Source organism: Ursus maritimus, unplaced genomic scaffold (assembly GCF_017311325.1).
Source record: "Ursus maritimus isolate PB19 unplaced genomic scaffold, ASM1731132v1 scaffold_15, whole genome shotgun sequence".
In the NCBI taxonomy this organism is placed as follows: domain Eukaryota; kingdom Metazoa; phylum Chordata; class Mammalia; order Carnivora; family Ursidae; genus Ursus; species Ursus maritimus.
Genome location: NW_024423897.1, coordinates 50,996 through 66,925, shown reverse-complemented (window position 1 = coordinate 66,925; position 15,930 = coordinate 50,996). Strand labels below are relative to the sequence as shown.

The 15,930-nt window shown below is 46.9% G+C and overlaps 1 protein-coding gene across 8 annotated transcripts in view; it reads right to left on the bottom strand.

The window, feature by feature from the left end:
* FAM193B (family with sequence similarity 193 member B) overlaps window positions 1-6,149 on the bottom strand; it is a 31,605-nt gene extending 25,456 nt beyond the window's left edge. For 2 of the 8 annotated variants that reach the window (XM_040630227.1, XM_040630228.1), the window contains exons 1-2: window positions 5,905-6,000; window positions 4,826-5,281 (exon numbers count right to left, since the gene is read on the bottom strand). In XM_040630227.1, the coding sequence (XP_040486161.1) occupies window positions 4,826-4,938 (113 nt within the window). In that variant the 5' untranslated portion in view covers window positions 4,939-5,281; window positions 5,905-6,000. Of the gene's footprint in view, window positions 1-4,825; window positions 5,282-5,904 lie in introns of those variants that run through there. The other 6 variants (XM_040630224.1, XM_040630220.1, XM_040630219.1 and 3 more) reach the window with 6 other exon arrangements.
* Between the last annotated feature and the right edge of the window lie 9,781 nt (window positions 6,150-15,930).

Here is a 15,930-nt window from a genome sequence, read left to right as displayed (position 1 = left end):
TACCCCCCCCATCCACGATCTCTGGCTACAACTTCCTAGTAAGACCCTTCAGTATTTTAGGGCCCTTCTTTCTGCCTTAGTTTCCCTATATCACTTTTCAGAGTAGATGAAGAGATCTATTCATTTCAGAATGGAGGGGGAACCACAAAGGGAGCTGGAGGGCTGAGAGTCTCGAGGAGGAACTAAGGTGGATGGCCTAGGACTGCAGCATGTTCATCTACCTACAGGTTGAAGGACGAAGGGGGGAGCATGGGCATAGAACCAAAGGGTGCAAATACAGTGCCTTTCCTGGGACATAGGACCTCTTCTCCTCAGTCCTTTTCTGCTCTGCACATCCTGCCAGGAAGAACCATTAACCACCCCTTTCCCTAATATCCGTTTCTTTCCCAAATATATAAAGCACTCACACCTTCACTCATGTTGTTCCCTCTGCCTCTTACTTTTTAGGCACAGTTTGGGTGTTACATCCTCCTAAGTCCATAGGCAGAATTAACTGTGCTTTGCTCTGGAACGTCCTAACATTTCTTACGTATCTCTTGAATGGAACTTATCATATATGTATCCCAGTTTTTGAAATCTGTCTTCTCCACAACACTAAGAACACTGAAGGGCAGGACCTGTGCCCCATAACTCACTCCATCCCAACAGTTCAACAGAGATGGCAGGATCAAATGGGCATGGGTAAGTCTTTGGATACACAAAGGAAGATTAGCAGTTGAAGAATATCATTAATGGGGCAACAACTGGAGAACTGGGGAAAGTCTGTTTTTTGTTTTTAAAACTAAGGCTGTTTCTATTCCTGCTTATGGAAAAGCTCCCCTCTCTGGGAAGCCCCATTCTTTGAAGAATATCCTAGGCTTCCGCAAAGCTTCCCCATGCCACCCTCAACTCAGCATTTCCCAGACCCAGCCACACAATACAATCACCTGGGGCCGTTTAACAACCATAGATTTCTGGGCTCCAGACCTAGAGACTCTGATTCTGTAGGTCTGGGACAGGTTCTAGCGAAGCACAGGGGATCTGATGATTAGTTAGGCTGGGATGAGGGAGAGGTAGAATCAAGCAACCACGGCTGCTTCTTCAACTGAGATTGCTTCCTCTCATGCTATCAGAGAATTTACCCAAGGACATCATGTTCACTTTATTTAAAAGCTTTCATTGATTCTTCACTGCCTGAAGGATAAAGCCCAAACTTCTTGGTGTGGTTTTGTAGAACCCTGCTAACCACTCCAGCCTGACTCCATGCTACTCTGCCTGGGTTGGGCAGTTCTCGCCTCTGGGTCTCTATATTGCTTTTTTTGTTTAGATACTTTCTCCTACCTTCTCTAAAGGAACTTATACTCAACCTTGAAACATGAGTTCTGAGAAGTCTTCTCTAGGCTATCATATCTGTGCATCTTCAGTACCAAGTATCTGTAATAACCATGACTACCACTACTTGCTGCCCTAACATGAGCCTGGCATCACTGTCATACTCGTGAGAAAACAAACTAAGAAGACTAAAACTCTTCCAAAGTCCACGTACTAGGATCTAGGACTTGAACCTTAACTCAGAGGAAGTGGTGCTCTTCTAGCCTAACTACGATTAATATATCCATGTGGGCAGGGACTGATTCACCTCTGCATCCCCAGCTAGCCCAGGGCCTGGCACAGAGCAGGTGTCCATTAGTGTTTGCAGAATAAATTAACACCAGGTCAGGTGAGTGGGAGATTGGGTGCAGTGTGTGTATAATGGGCCTAAATAAATGAATGATGGACAGCTTGGCCCAGCAATAGAGGCTGGTAAGAACAAAGTGGAAAAAAACCTAAATTTTACTTCTTTTACTATAATTTCGTTTAACGGCCACTTATTGAGCACAAAGGACCATGCACAATAAATACCCCACAAATGAATTAAAATATAGCCCCTGCTCTCAAAAATTCTAGGTTCAGTATATAAAGGTGTCAGGATCTTAATAGGCTATCTAATACCAGATATAAAGTTTATAGCTCTGGGACATTTTAAGGAAATTAAAAATTAGCCAAGTAAGTCTTCCTCTTCAAAGGCCTTTTAGCATTTCTACATAGTCAATCTCTACTGGCTTACAGAGAAAACCAGAGGTGGCAGGAGTCCCTTCTCGGTATCACGTCCTACTACGTGCAATGAAAGTGGCCAGGCTGGGTGGACAGTGATTTTAAGGGGGAGGTCCCCAGGTATAGGGACTATCTTAGTCATCCGTGTGCCCAAAATAAAGGCCCTGGCACAGAGGTCATAATGCTTGCTGAGTGGATTAAACATAATGAAGTGGTTTCAATAAAGACACTGACTGATCCTCTGCTCCAGTCTCTTGAAGGAGCAGGTTTAACTCTGAGCAGTGGGGAACCAGGTCTCTAGAGTCTCTTTAAACTGGGCTGGGCAGGTCTCAGCATGTGCTGTAGAGAGCTGAGAGATGGGAAGAGCAGGATGAGCTCAACCAGCTCCAAATCCTGGTTTACAGTCTGGCAAGTCTCCTGAGGGTTTACTGAGTATGCACCTGGACTGCAGACTGAGACCAAAAGACAGAGCAGAACTGGCAGGTGAGAACATTCAAGCTCTGAATGACCATCTGGCACAGTTACCACTATCTCTGACTCCTGCTCTTGCCTCAGAAGCCCCGATGTTCTAAATGCTATGTTGGTTGCTCCACTTTCTCTTAGATATTGCTGATGAGGCTTAGAGAGAGGACAAAACATGCTCAGGGTCACAAAGCTAGAGACTGAACTTGGGAGACCACCCCAAGTCTGAAATACTAAACCCTATTTCTCACTACTGCCTTATTCAGCTGCTTTGTAAGTTTTTTTCCTTTCCTTTGCTAATAAGGCAGTAACTGTTTTAGTCTTATTTAGTAAACGAGGGTTTGGATTGTTAGTGAACACATCAATATAGTTTAGTGACCTGAAACAACTAGAAGTAAGGACTTTTGCAATCCCAAATACGCTAGCTCAAGGTTCTGCATTTAAATGTGAACAAGTTATGCAAATGAGCAAAGGGGACTGGATGGAACCAGAGGGGCCTTCAAACCTGAACTCAGGAACCATGGCTATTCCAGCCTAACTGCAATTACTGTACATATGTTCTCTGGATCATGAGCCCTTTGTGGGCAGGCACCACATCTGATTCACTTCTGCATTCCCAGTTAGCCCAGGGCCTGGCACAGATCAGGTGTCCTTCATATCAGGGGAAGACACTATTCAGAAACTGCAGATTACTGACTTATAGAAATGTGGGCACAGCAGCACCAGATTTTTCGTTTTAAGAAATGCCACAAATCCAGTTTGTGGGAATCTTTTGGTTTTTAAAAAACCGGCTTAAATCAAAACAAAAACAAAACAATGTGTGACTTGGGACTTTAGAATCTGTCTGTGGACTACAAGTGGTCCTACTTGCCATCTTTGGCTTCAGTTTGGCATGCAACACTGAGTTTCACCTTATGTACCCACTCTGTGCACACAGAGAATTTTAAGCGGCAGTGGGAGACAGAGATTCTCACCAAAGGCACGCTAGTGGGCAGAACAATGACCCCAACCCTTTCAGCAGGTGTTTTTCACCAGGGCACCTGCTTCTGGCATTGAGAAACACCCTCCCCAGCAAAAAAATGGGGTACAATCAGAAGACAGTTTGTCAATTTGTTTCACCTCTTTGCGGCTATAGTGTTTAAAAAAAAAAAAAAAAAAAAGCCTTGTCAAATCCCTCACAGTACACAAGAGTGTCCTTTTTCGGAGGGGCAGAAGGCACCTGAGACCTGGAGTGGGAGTTATTTGAGCAAATGTTTACTTGCTCTGAGTTTCTGTTTCTTCATCTGAAAAATGGGGAAATAGTATTTATATCCTTCAGTTCATTCATTTAACATCTGTTAATCATGGGCATAGGGGTACAATAGTGACTGACGTGGTTCCTGCACTCTCAGAGTTTCTGTAGCAAAAGCAGACCAATAATTAAACCAATAATTAACACATCACATTTGTACTAAATGCTGAGGAAAGAACAGGGGTGGTGGGAAGATTAGAAGTATGGTATATAAAGTGTCAGGCATGAATAAATTAATGAACTGGCAGGTCAAGCAGTGGAGCAGATAATGAAGCTTATAGCTCTTAGCAAAGTTGTGTCCTAAATAAAAACTAAATGGTTAAGCCATTATCCAAAATTCTGGCCAAGAATACTATATCCTAGCCAAGTGGCAGGGGACCCTAAAGTGCTGCAGGTGAGTGGGAAGAAGAGAAGACAACAACTCCCCTGGCTCTCCGGACCTAAATGCTCCCCTTTTGGAAAACAGCATTCCCAGGGTGGCCCAGAGAAGAGAAAGAGGAAAGCCAGCGGGGGAAGCAGGTTCAGGGTCTAAAGTCTGACCAGGCAAGGGTGGGGTCCAACCTGGGGAGTTGCATCCCAGGGTAGGGGTGGGGATGAAGGTGGGGCTTCTGACACTCAATAAGTGGTGACATTTTCATTAATTAAAAATCTTATTGTAATCTGAAACACAAAGGAGACCAGCATTAAAACTGGGTTACAATAAGCACAGGTTCTCAACGGATTCACTCTCTCTCTCATTCACCTAGGTATTTCTACTCAGTGTCAGCAAGGCCCAGGGCTAGGCATGGAGGATCAGAGATCGATGACATAGTCTGTGCCCCTGTGGAGTTCACAGTGCAGTGCAGGGAACAGATACATCAACAGAATGTCTCAATGAAGAATGGGGAGTGCTACCAAAGGAAGCAGACGGGGCTGTGGGCACAAAGGGGGCACCTCACGCAGTTGGGAAGATAGGGAAGGCTTTCTGGGAATGGTACCCCAAATGGCATCCCCACTCACATGCACAATTCCAGAGATTCTACTAGAAGGCTGTCAAGAGCCATGCCTTCTGGCTGCACCAGCCTCCCAGAGTCCCCTGCTGCCCGATGCAGTGTCTGCAGAGCCAAACGCATCTTCCGCCACGCCTCATCCTCATCCGGCGCTGCATCCGACCCTCCAAGACTCCTGCAGGAGCCTGCCTTCCTTGGCAGGCTCAGCCAAAAGACCAACTCAAAACTCTTTCGTCAGAGCAAGCTTAGGGCGAGCCACCCAGCCCCAGGTGCCACAACCCTCCCAGAGCAACTGTGGCTCATGCAACCCCGGGCTCTCAGTGAACACTGGCGGGGTACCTCCCATTATCTCCTTTGCTCAAAAGAAAGTGACCTTCTTCCAGGTGGCAAGCTGGAAGCTTTGCTGAGTCCTGCTACAGCTCACTCTCAGCAGGATTCACCAAACCCAGGGTTTGGGGTGGGCCACCTTATGGGTCAGAAGTATAGAGGGAAGAAAAGGGCAGGCTTTGCTAGGTTTACGCTTCAGTGCAGGGGCCCCACCAAATAGTCTTCTGGGCAGCCTGGCTGTCTGCTCCAACTGCTCGGCTGAGCAGGGAGAGGCGGGAGGCCACAGGAGACATACGCTGGGGGCACACAGCTGCTGAGGGGGCAGTGGCTGCAGGCAGTGTGGGGAAAGGGTGGGGCGGCTCCCGGGGCGGGGAGAGGGAAGAGGCTGCAGCCGTGCAGGCCACAGCGCTCCAGGCTGGCCTGTGGGTAGGTGGGGGAGCAGGTGGGCCCAGGGGGAGGTGAAGGGCAGAGAGCTGAGCTGTGGCCTCAGGAGCAGAGCCCCAGTCCCAGTGTGGGTATACGACCAGAAGGTTTAGCCCCTGCTCCAGCCCGGAGGCGGCGGGAGAGGGCAGGCAGCCCTGGTCACAGGACAGGACGGGCCACGCTTCGTCTTGGACAGAAGGGTCCAGCCTCCACTCCCGCCTCAGGGGATTCAGCCTCAGCCCCAGTCAGTAGAGGATGGTCCATCCCCAAGCTCACCCCGGCCCCGCTCCCGGGAGGTGAAAGTGCCGGGGCAGCCGGACTCCCCTCGCTCGCTCCTACCTGCGGTCCGAGCGCCAACTTGGGCTCGTCCTCCTCCCTGGGGCCGTCGCGGTCGGGCTCCACGGGCGCCTCCGGGGGCCCTGCACCCGCTCCCGCTTCCAGGCTCGGCGGCGGCGGGGGCTCGGGAGCCTGGGGCTTCTGTTGCCCCGCGGCCCGCATCCGCTCGCGCCGACCCGCGCCGCCACTCGGCCTGCTCCGCCTCCGAGTCATGCTGCTGCTCGCGCCGCTCTCTCGCTCCACTCGCGCCGCCGCCGCCGCCGCCGCCGCCGCCGCTCCCCTCGCAGGACAACAGCCAATATGGCGGCGCCCGGCTCCCCCCTCTGCTGCTGCCAGCAGGTCATAGGGCGCGGCGTCCGCGCCGCCGCACTAGCCCCCGAGGCCGCCTGCGCCATTTTGAATAAGGTCACCACCTAAAGTTCTGTGAGAGTAAGAACCTGGTGGACGCGGGGGATGCGACCTGCGCCAGGAAAGGGTGGTCGCTGTGGTAACCGTGCTGCAAGGCCCTGGGCGCTTAATAATTTATGTTAAATGGCTGAGTGAATTAATTGATTTCTAGAGTACTTCCACACCCACCGTCTGACTCCTCGCACTCACGCGGCGAGGCAGGTACGGTCGTTCCCATTTTGCAGGGGAGAAAATCGAGGCTACAGAAAGCGAAGTGGCTCCTCAACATCAGCCAGCCAGAACTCCTGGGCTCGTGGGTGGCCTGAGGTGACAGGGATGAAGGAATGGTCTAGGTCTTTATTTGCAACGTATGATCGACTGGAGTCGACTGGAGTCCAGCGTTCTGTGCTTGGGACTGCAGAGCTCAGACCCAGCTCCGGCCCCAGTCTGGTGGAGAAAGTGGACAGTTAAATACACAGTTACAACCAGTGTGATGAAGATGAGATGACTGGGCACATACTAGGTCAGTGTTTCCGCAAAAGTTGTCTGTGCAGGAGAGGATTTTGAGTGGTGCACAAAGGAACATTCAAAAATGTGATAATTATGTATTTAATCGTTAAAATGAGTTTCCCCCTCTCCTTTTTTGAATATATGAGACATGCATGTGGTACAAATTTTTAGAACAAGTTTCGAGTGCATTCTCTCATGCCAGGGCCAGTGGTTCCCTGAAACTATATGGTGGTTATATGTAGAGTTGCTATTGATATCATCAACAGGGCAGAATTGTGACATTAGCCTAATTAATGGGAACAAGGGCTATTTTGAGAAGGGCTGCACTGCCCTGGAGCTTTCCTTAACTACCAAGAACCTAAATGAAAGATACTTCATCCCATTATAGGGATTAGTGCCATCATCAAAGATTTGAAGGATTCAGGGTGATTCCCACTACCTGAACAATACTTCTTAGTTTGGCCCAAATAGAAGATAGTATTTTTTCCCATTTATTTTTATTGTGTTAAAACATGCCTAACATAAAACTTAACAATCTTAACCATTTACAAGCGTATAGTTCAGTGGTATTAAGTACATTCACATTGTGTGCGATCGTTACCACTATCCATCTCCAGAACTCTTTTCGTCCTGTAAAACTGAAACTCCGTACTGATTAAATAACTCCTCATTCTCTCTTTCCACAGCCCATGGCAACGCCCATTCTACTTAAAGCACACACACACACACACACACACACACACACAGAAGCCCAAAAAACTCAACCTCTTTTTCTTCATACCCCAGTCTCTGGTAACCACTATTCTACTTTCTGTTACTATGAGTTCAACTTTTTTTTTTTTTAATATTCCACATATAAGTGAGATCATGCAATATTTGTCTTTTGTGATTGGCTTTGTCACTTTGCAGAGTGTCCTCCAGAGTCATCCATGTTGTTGGAAATGGGAGGATTTTCTTCTTTTTTAGGGATGACTAACATTTATTTCTTTATATCTATATTATATACATACGCTTTGTATATAATATATATTCTTACACTTATGTATTTTGTATATTATTTTTTCACATATACATGTATATATATGTGTGTGTGTGTGTGTGTGTGTGTGTGTATGCCACATTCTCTTTATTAATGGAGAAGATAGATGGTCCCGAAGAATGACAGAGCATTATGGCAAACTTATTCTGGTAAGGACCCCAGGTGTGGGCACTTTTTCAGAGTGGTCATTCTTGGAGCATATGGGTGCAGTTGTTGGCCTCTAATAGACAACTGTAGGTCTGGTAAATGCTTTTCCTTCTATACCGAACTTTAGGAATAGTTTGTGTGCCTCTGACAGGGCAGTAGTAAACCTTTACTGTCTTGCTTCAATGGTATGTCACTCTCTGAACACACTTACTTTATAGGAAGTTTTGACCAAATCACCATTCCATTGGCTACCAGGCTAATCTACTGTGACACTGATGACATCCTGATGGACCTTGAGAACGGGAAGTAGGAGATGCCCCAGATGACTTGGTAAGCATGATGTGTGTGCTAGAAGGCAGGTAATAAATATCACAAAAAGACAATGGTCTGTCTTTGGGGGCGCCTGGGTGGTGTAGTCAGTTAAGTGTTTCGACTCTTGGTTTCAGCTCAGGTTGTGATCTCAGGGTCATGAGATAAAGCCCTGCATTGGGCTCTGTGCTCGGTGTGGAGTCTGCTTGGGATTCTCTCTCTTTCTCCCTCTGCCCCGCCCGCTCATGCTCTCTCTCTGTCAAACAAATTTAAAAATATATATATACAGTGGTCTGTGCACTCGGTGCACTGTGCAGGGGTCTGGAGTGTGTTGAGATCTTCCCAATAAAATGAAGGACAAGTTGCTGTACATCATACTCCCTATCACTAATAAAGAGGTACAGTACTTGCTGGGCTTCTTTAGACTAGGGTGGCAAAATATGCTGTATTTAATTATTTTTACCTATTACGGGGTCACTTGAAAGCTGTCAACTTTACGGGGGACCGTATGAGGAGGGAAGGTTTTCTTATTGGATCAGGTTGCAGAGTAAGTACTTCTACCTCTGGTCTTTATATTTAGGCATTGGATTTTGGAACAAAGTTATGCCCTCCTTCAGCAAATAGTTGTTATCCTTTTGAGATGCTCCTGGCTTGCTCCAGGGGTCTGGTGAAATTGGTTGCCTGACCATGGCATACCAAGGTTATCATGTGACCTGAGCTACCATGTTATCTGATCTACCCAGCCATAAAATCAGGGGTGGTCAGCAGCACTCCACTGCCAAGAGGAGTGACATATATGGCTTGGGTCCAAGCAAGCCCTAAAGGTACAAGTACAGTAGGTTACCTAGCAAGTTGTTTACATTTCTCTCCTGCTGATATTCATGGTCTCATGGAGAATTATTTATGATGAGTTGCCTGAGGAAGAAAAATCTAAAGCCCAGTTTATAGATGGCTCTGCACAGTATGTTGACTTCAGCCAGAAGTGGTCACTGGGGTGTTCCCATCTTCCTCCAAGAGGACCTAACGGACCTAGCAAAGAGAAGTGTGCTCAGAAAGCCTGAAGTATAGACACACTGATTCCTGGGCATTGGATAATGGTTTAGTCTGTTGGTCAGAGATTTGGAAGGAAACAGACTGAAGGTTAGTGACAGGAAATTTTGAGGAAGGTAAAATTGCATATACTGCTCAGGATGGCTTCAGAGCATAAAGTGATTTATGTCTCAGATGGACATTCACCAAAAGGTCCTCACTATGGAAGAAGCTCTTCTACCTGGTGGGCAGAATGACACTGTGACTATCAGGCAGTCCCCTTTCACAGCCACTTTGGGACTTTCTCATCAGGTTTATGACAAAACTGGCCCACAACACAGACTCCTCCCTCCCATAGATGGCCTCGCCACCATCACTGCTGAGTCCAGTTTGTCAGCCTCAGGAAACCAGCCTAAGCCCTGGGGTAGAACCTGACTTTGAGAAGACTGGCCAGCTGTCTTCTGGCAGAGGTTACATTGGACTACGTATTTGTTAGGGTTGGCCAACTGCTGTAACAAACAATCCCAACATGTAAGGGGTTTAATACCATAATAGTTTAGTTCTTGTTCATGTCACAGTCCCATGCCAGGCAAAGGGGATTTGCTGCATGCAGTCATTCAGGGATCCAGTCCTCTCCTATCTTGTAACTGTTCTTTCATCTGTATTCTCTCCAGTCGTCTAGAGGATGGGGAAGAAGATAGAGTGAGGATTGCATGGGATGTTTTATGAAAAATACACAGAAATGACTATACATCATTTTCACTCACATTCTGTTGGTGCGATGTTAGCCACATGGCTCCAATGGACTGTAATCCATCCCTCCCACTCCATCCCCTCTCCCCAGGCAACCACTGATCTGCTTTCTGTCTCTGTGAAATTTTGCATTTCATACAGTATGAACTGTTTTGCCTGAGTTCTTTCCCTCAGCATGATTGTTTTGTGATTCGTCCGTGTTGTAGTGTGGACCCACACCCATTCTTTCTTACTGCTGAGTAGTAGTCCATCGTGTGCACGTTCCACAGTTTGCTTCCCCATTCCACACTGATGAGCCGTCAGGACAAACAGTTCTCATACATTCAATTAGCTTATTATGCCGCTCTGAGAACTGGAAGAAAAGATTTTTAAATCAAGTATACAATATACTGAAATTGTATTTTTTGCAACTGTTTATTTATATATCTATTTTCACGTGCTAACTTAAAAATGTATGAAGGCAGGGCCAGCTTCCTGGATGCACAGCGTTTGCAGCCGCTCAGGACACCACATTCAGAAGCGCTCTGAGCCTGCCTTAATGCCTTGCCTTTGTCTTCTTGAAATCCTTTCTTTACATTTTACTAAGATTTTAATTTTAATTCCAGTATAGATAACATACGGTTATATTCGTTTGGTGTACAATATAGTGACTCAACGATTCTGTACGTTACTCAGTGCTTATCATGGTCAGTGTGGTCTTTAATCCCTTTGACATGCTTATTCAGGTTTGAGCAAGAAGCCCACGTTTTCATTTTGCATGGGGTGCTACAACTTATTTAGCTGGTCCTGTGGAAGACGGTGTGTAGTTTTCCAAACTACTTTTACGGGGGCATACAGTCAAAAGTATGAAGGCCACTGGCCTCATCACTCAGGCCTGTAAGGGCTTGGGTGTGGAACACAAAATCCAGGTGGTTTGCCAGCAGTACTCTGTGACTTAGTTCCCCTTTCACCCAATGTGGTGGGTGCAGAACTAACTAGTTGCTTGAGTGGAGAGGAGGGCAGGGGGAATTCTAAGGGCGGTGCAAACTAGATTACCATCTTGGCATTGTTTCTAATCCACACAGGTGATGTTGGGCCTTCTATAGATGTGGGCTTGAGCTAGCCGCAGTGCAGTTACTGAGTCCCATCCAGCTCACCACCCTCATCCTGGCTGACTTCTGGGGAAGAAGTGGTTCCACCAGAGGAAAGGAGATCAGGGCCCCTTCCTCCCCTTGAGTCTTGGAGTTGGGCCTCAAACTAACTAAGGACTTAAATTTTTTTTTTTTAATTTTAAAGATTATTTATTTAAGAGAGAGAGAGAGTGAGTGAGAGCACAAGCCGGGGTCAGGGGGAGAGGCAGAAGGAGAGGGAGAAGCGGATTCCCCGCTGAGCAGGAAGCCTGACTCTGGGCTACATCCCAGGACACTGGGATCATGACCCGAGCTGAAGGCAAGCCCTTAACCGACTGAGCCACCTAGGTGCCCCATAACTAAGGATTTCTTAGCATTTTTTGAGGGAGGTAATAACCTTTTTCAGGGAAGTTCTCGTTCCTTCTCCCTCAATCCTTCTCCCTCTAAACTTGGGAATGGGCTTGCACCTTTGGGCAGGAGAGCCTGGGACTGACTCTCCCCACTTCTCATGAGAGGGAGAGGGGGTTTAGAGGCATAGGAATAAAATTGAAGAGGATAAGAGATCGGGTCCACTGTGAAAGGTCTTGAATCCCAGGTTGAGATTTGGACTGTCCGTGAGGGTGGTGGAGCATTGGCACGGGGCAGAATGAAATAGGGAGATCCAGATGAGGTGCCCTGGGAGGGGAAGTGTATTGCTGTGACGTTTTCCAGGCCCTACAGGCCTCATTGTTAGAGTGACTATAGTAGAGTCTGCATGGTGCAATTCTAACAGATACTTTTTCTAGGTAGTAAATAGAAAATGGCTGCTTAAGTAGGTGGCTTTATTAGAGCAGTTGGTTATTCCTAATCATTGAGTAGGCAAGAACGATTGAACCTATGTTACAGGGCCCTGAGAAAAGGCCATCAGGGAAGGAGGGAAAACTTTGTAGACAGTATTGTAGAACCTGAATTAGCCTGGGGTGTTTGGGAAACAAATCTCTCAAAGGGAGGAGAGACTTCCTCCTCCTCACCACCCTATCATCCATCTGACCCCCAAGTCTTGTTGATTCTGCTTCCAAAATATCTATTCCAGCAAGGAGGAGCCTCTGTACGTAAATGCACCTGTGCAAGAAATAGAATTAACGTTTTTTAATAACTCAACTTAATTTATATTTTGAACTCACATTCTGCTGGAGTGGCAGAAACTTCATCTCAGCTAATTGAGGGTTTTCCCCCTTCCCTGGGGCTTGCGTTTAAGGCTCTGGAGCCTCATCTAGTACTTGGGTGTGAGTGTGTATATGACTCTGTGTGTGTGTGTGTGTGTGTGTGTGTGTGTTGGGGGAATCTAGTTCTCAATGTCATCTCTCTATACAGATATTCGTGGAAATGTCATTGGTCCCACAGGTTGCTACTGAGACCTGGCTGTTCTCACTCACGTGTCTGCTAGAGACCCCAGCTCTCTTCCTGCTGTGTGCCACTCTTGCCTGTGGGAATCTTGCTGAGCTTAGCTAAGTCCTTTTTTTTTTTTGGCTAGATGTGCCTCAGAGCCATCTCCCTGACAGGTGTTGCTGCTTCCCAGAGCAACGTTCCTCTCTGCTCCTGGGTTTTCTGCCCTGTGCTCCCGTCTCTGTGAACTCTCATCACTTCCTTCCATCCTCCTCTTTTGCATTCCCTTTTCTCCAGTCCTTGGAAGCCCTTGTTTTGGGGTCTCTGGAGGACCCCCAATAGTTGGAGCTGTCTCATTGATGAGGGTTCTAAACTTACTGGAAAATGAAGCAAAGGAGAGACAGGTGAAGACCAGGACATTGCCTTATTTCTGACAAAGGCCAGGGCAGAGCATTCACTCAGGGTGGGCAACCGAACCCCTGAGCTGGGTAGATACCGCCTTGTCCACAGTCATGGCAGTGCTCAACTGGGTGGGCCTCCCTCCAGAGCCCCTTGTAGGGCAATGGATGTGGCAGATCTGAAGAGGAAGAAGAGCGGAACTGAGCAGAACATGCGCTGTATTCTTCACAAATACACAAATCAGATGAGTTTTTCTCTCTCCCAGGTGCAGAAGTATCCTGCTGGCAGAGCCTCCTTATCTCCTTTAGCTCATGAAGTTTCTCAAAACTTTTCAGCTATGTCTGAGATGTCTCTCCTTGTCCCTAAGTCCTTTTTGAACTGAAATCTAGCAATACTTAAAAATGTTTAAATAAAACTTAAAAACACAGACAAATGTAAACAGAATTCTATAACGAATCCCTTGCAGCCATCATCCAGCTTCCACAGTTATCAGCTCATGGCCAATTATGATTCATCTATAACTGTCCCCCACCCGCAACTGCCGTATTAATTGAAACAAGCCCAATACATCATACTAGAAAGACTTGTTTTCTGTCCTGTCACATCCCACTCCCGAGGGACAATGAGCACATAATGAACTAGCAATGTGAAAGGGGCTGGGGGATGAATTACCAGAAAAAAGAAAAACAAAGGGTAACATTATAAAAACATTATCCTGCCATAGCAATGAGGCTGTTTCCATTTTCCTTACCACTGTTGGAGTTCAGAACTCATCATTTGTCTTTGGCGACAACCTCATAATTAGTCTCCTTGCTGCTTCTCTCCCTCTGGATTACTGGTGTTTCTTCAAGTGATGACTCATTTTAGAATCCCTTGGAAAATGTTAAAATGCAGATCCCTGGGCCTCTCTCCAGCCTGGCTGAATCACACACTTTGAGTGTGGGTTTGAGGTGTGTTTTATGAGGAGCCTGGATGATTCTGATCCACACCCATGCTGGGAACTGCTGTTCCAATTCAGCCTCCATGCTCTCCCCAGATTTCAAACGCTGAGTCTGACAGTATCTTACAAGCTGAGAACAATCAGGCGCCCCCCACCCCCCCAGGGTAAGTTCCAAGACCCCCAAGCCTGGTATTTACAGCCCTTTGTGAGCTGGCCATTGCCTGCAGCAGCCTCTTCCCTCACCTGTTTCCCTTGAGCCGTGGGTTTCCACCCCATCTTACAGCTGTGAGGTGCTCGGCACTGTTTTCTCTCCTCTACTCTTCCTGGGTCTGATGAACTTGTGCTGATCATTGGACGGCCAGTCCAAGGGTCTCTTCTTCTTTGAATCCATCTGACTCACTCCCCTGTACATTGTAGCAGAAAGTCATGGGACTCAGACAGACTTAGATTTTGATACTTACTGGCTATGTGACCTCGGGAAAGTCCTCAATTTCTCTGGGTCTCAGTTTTATCATGTAGAGAATGGGGATAAAAGCAGTGTCCCATGGGATTGTGACATACAAACAGAGACCATAGCACTGTAGGGAGGCAAAACTTCACCTCCAACCTCTTAGGATCTCCAGCTGAGCCTGAGAACTAAATTGACATAAGACAGATTAATAGGAGAAAAGCATATAGATTTTTACATGTGCATGGGAGCCCCCACAGGAAAACGGAGACCCAGAGAAGTGGCCAGGCCTAAGTGTTTATATACTAGGTTGAACAAAGAGAGTCAGTTGTGGAAAAGTAACTAAAATATATGGGGAAGCTAAAGATAAGAATTATTTTAACAAAATCTATTTGTACAGATTTCTCTTGGCCTCGACTCTCTGTTTCTGGTGATAACAACATTTCTCTCCTCCTGGTATAGAGAGACCATCTTTCACATGGGATTTTTATCTCCTGCTTTCAGTAAGTAAAGGGGAGTTCAAAGTTCCTTTCTTGTACGTTCTGTTTTTCAAGTGACTTTAGCTCAATAATCCTTGTGTCAAAGAGGTGAATTTTGGGGGTGGGATATTCTGCTGCCCTTCAGCACGGAGCCTGGCACGTACCATAGGGTGTTTGTAAACAAGGGCGTCCTAAGAAGGCCTTGGCCAAGAGAGAGTTAAAGTCCAGGGCATCTTGAAATACTGTGATAACTAATACAGCCTGCCCTGTCAGAAGTCAGCTAACACAGTGATTTATTATGGACGCAACAATGAAGTCATCACGACAATGAGGTCATCACCATTCTGTTGGCCAATAATAGCTCCCCTGCAGTGCACTATGACTCCGAGTTTGCCTCTCCAGCCCCCTGGCATCCACTGCCCTATAATTTTCTAATAGGTGTGATAATGTTGTAACTCAGGGTTTTATTTTATTTTATATTTTGTTTTTTAAAGATTTTATTTATTTATTTGAAAGAGAGAGAGCACAAGTAGGCAGAGTGGCAGGCAGAGGGAGAGGGAGAAGCAGGCTCCCCGCTCAGCAGAGAGCCCGATGTGGGGCTCGATCCCAGAACTCCAGGATCATGACCTGAGCTGAAGGCAGATGCTTAACCAGCTGAGCCACCCAGGTGCCCTGTAACTCAGGGTTTTAGTAATTTCCTTTTCCAAAGTGGCATCCCAGGTCTGTGCCTTTGACTTATGCTCTTCCCGGTTTCCTACTGAAACAGACAAACCGAAGTCATAGGAAGAATTCTTCTCCATCACTGGAAATGAGGAAGGGTCTCATCCACGTTCTTGAGAATATATAGTAGTGGTAGGGAATCATTCAGATTAGGGCAGAGTGTGGATGGGGAATCTTCAGGTGGCAGCCCACTGTTGTACTCCCTAGTCCCACTGTTATTTCTTGGCTTAAAGTGGGGCTAACAGAGGAAAGGACTAGTAGTTTCCAAGGGATGTGAACTCCAATGGGCTTGGAGCCCACACCCAGGGATCCAAGTCTGTGGGGAGTGGGGATCCTACATTGCTTACATCCACAATGCCCATGACACTGGCTTCTTGAAGAGTAGTTAATGCAGG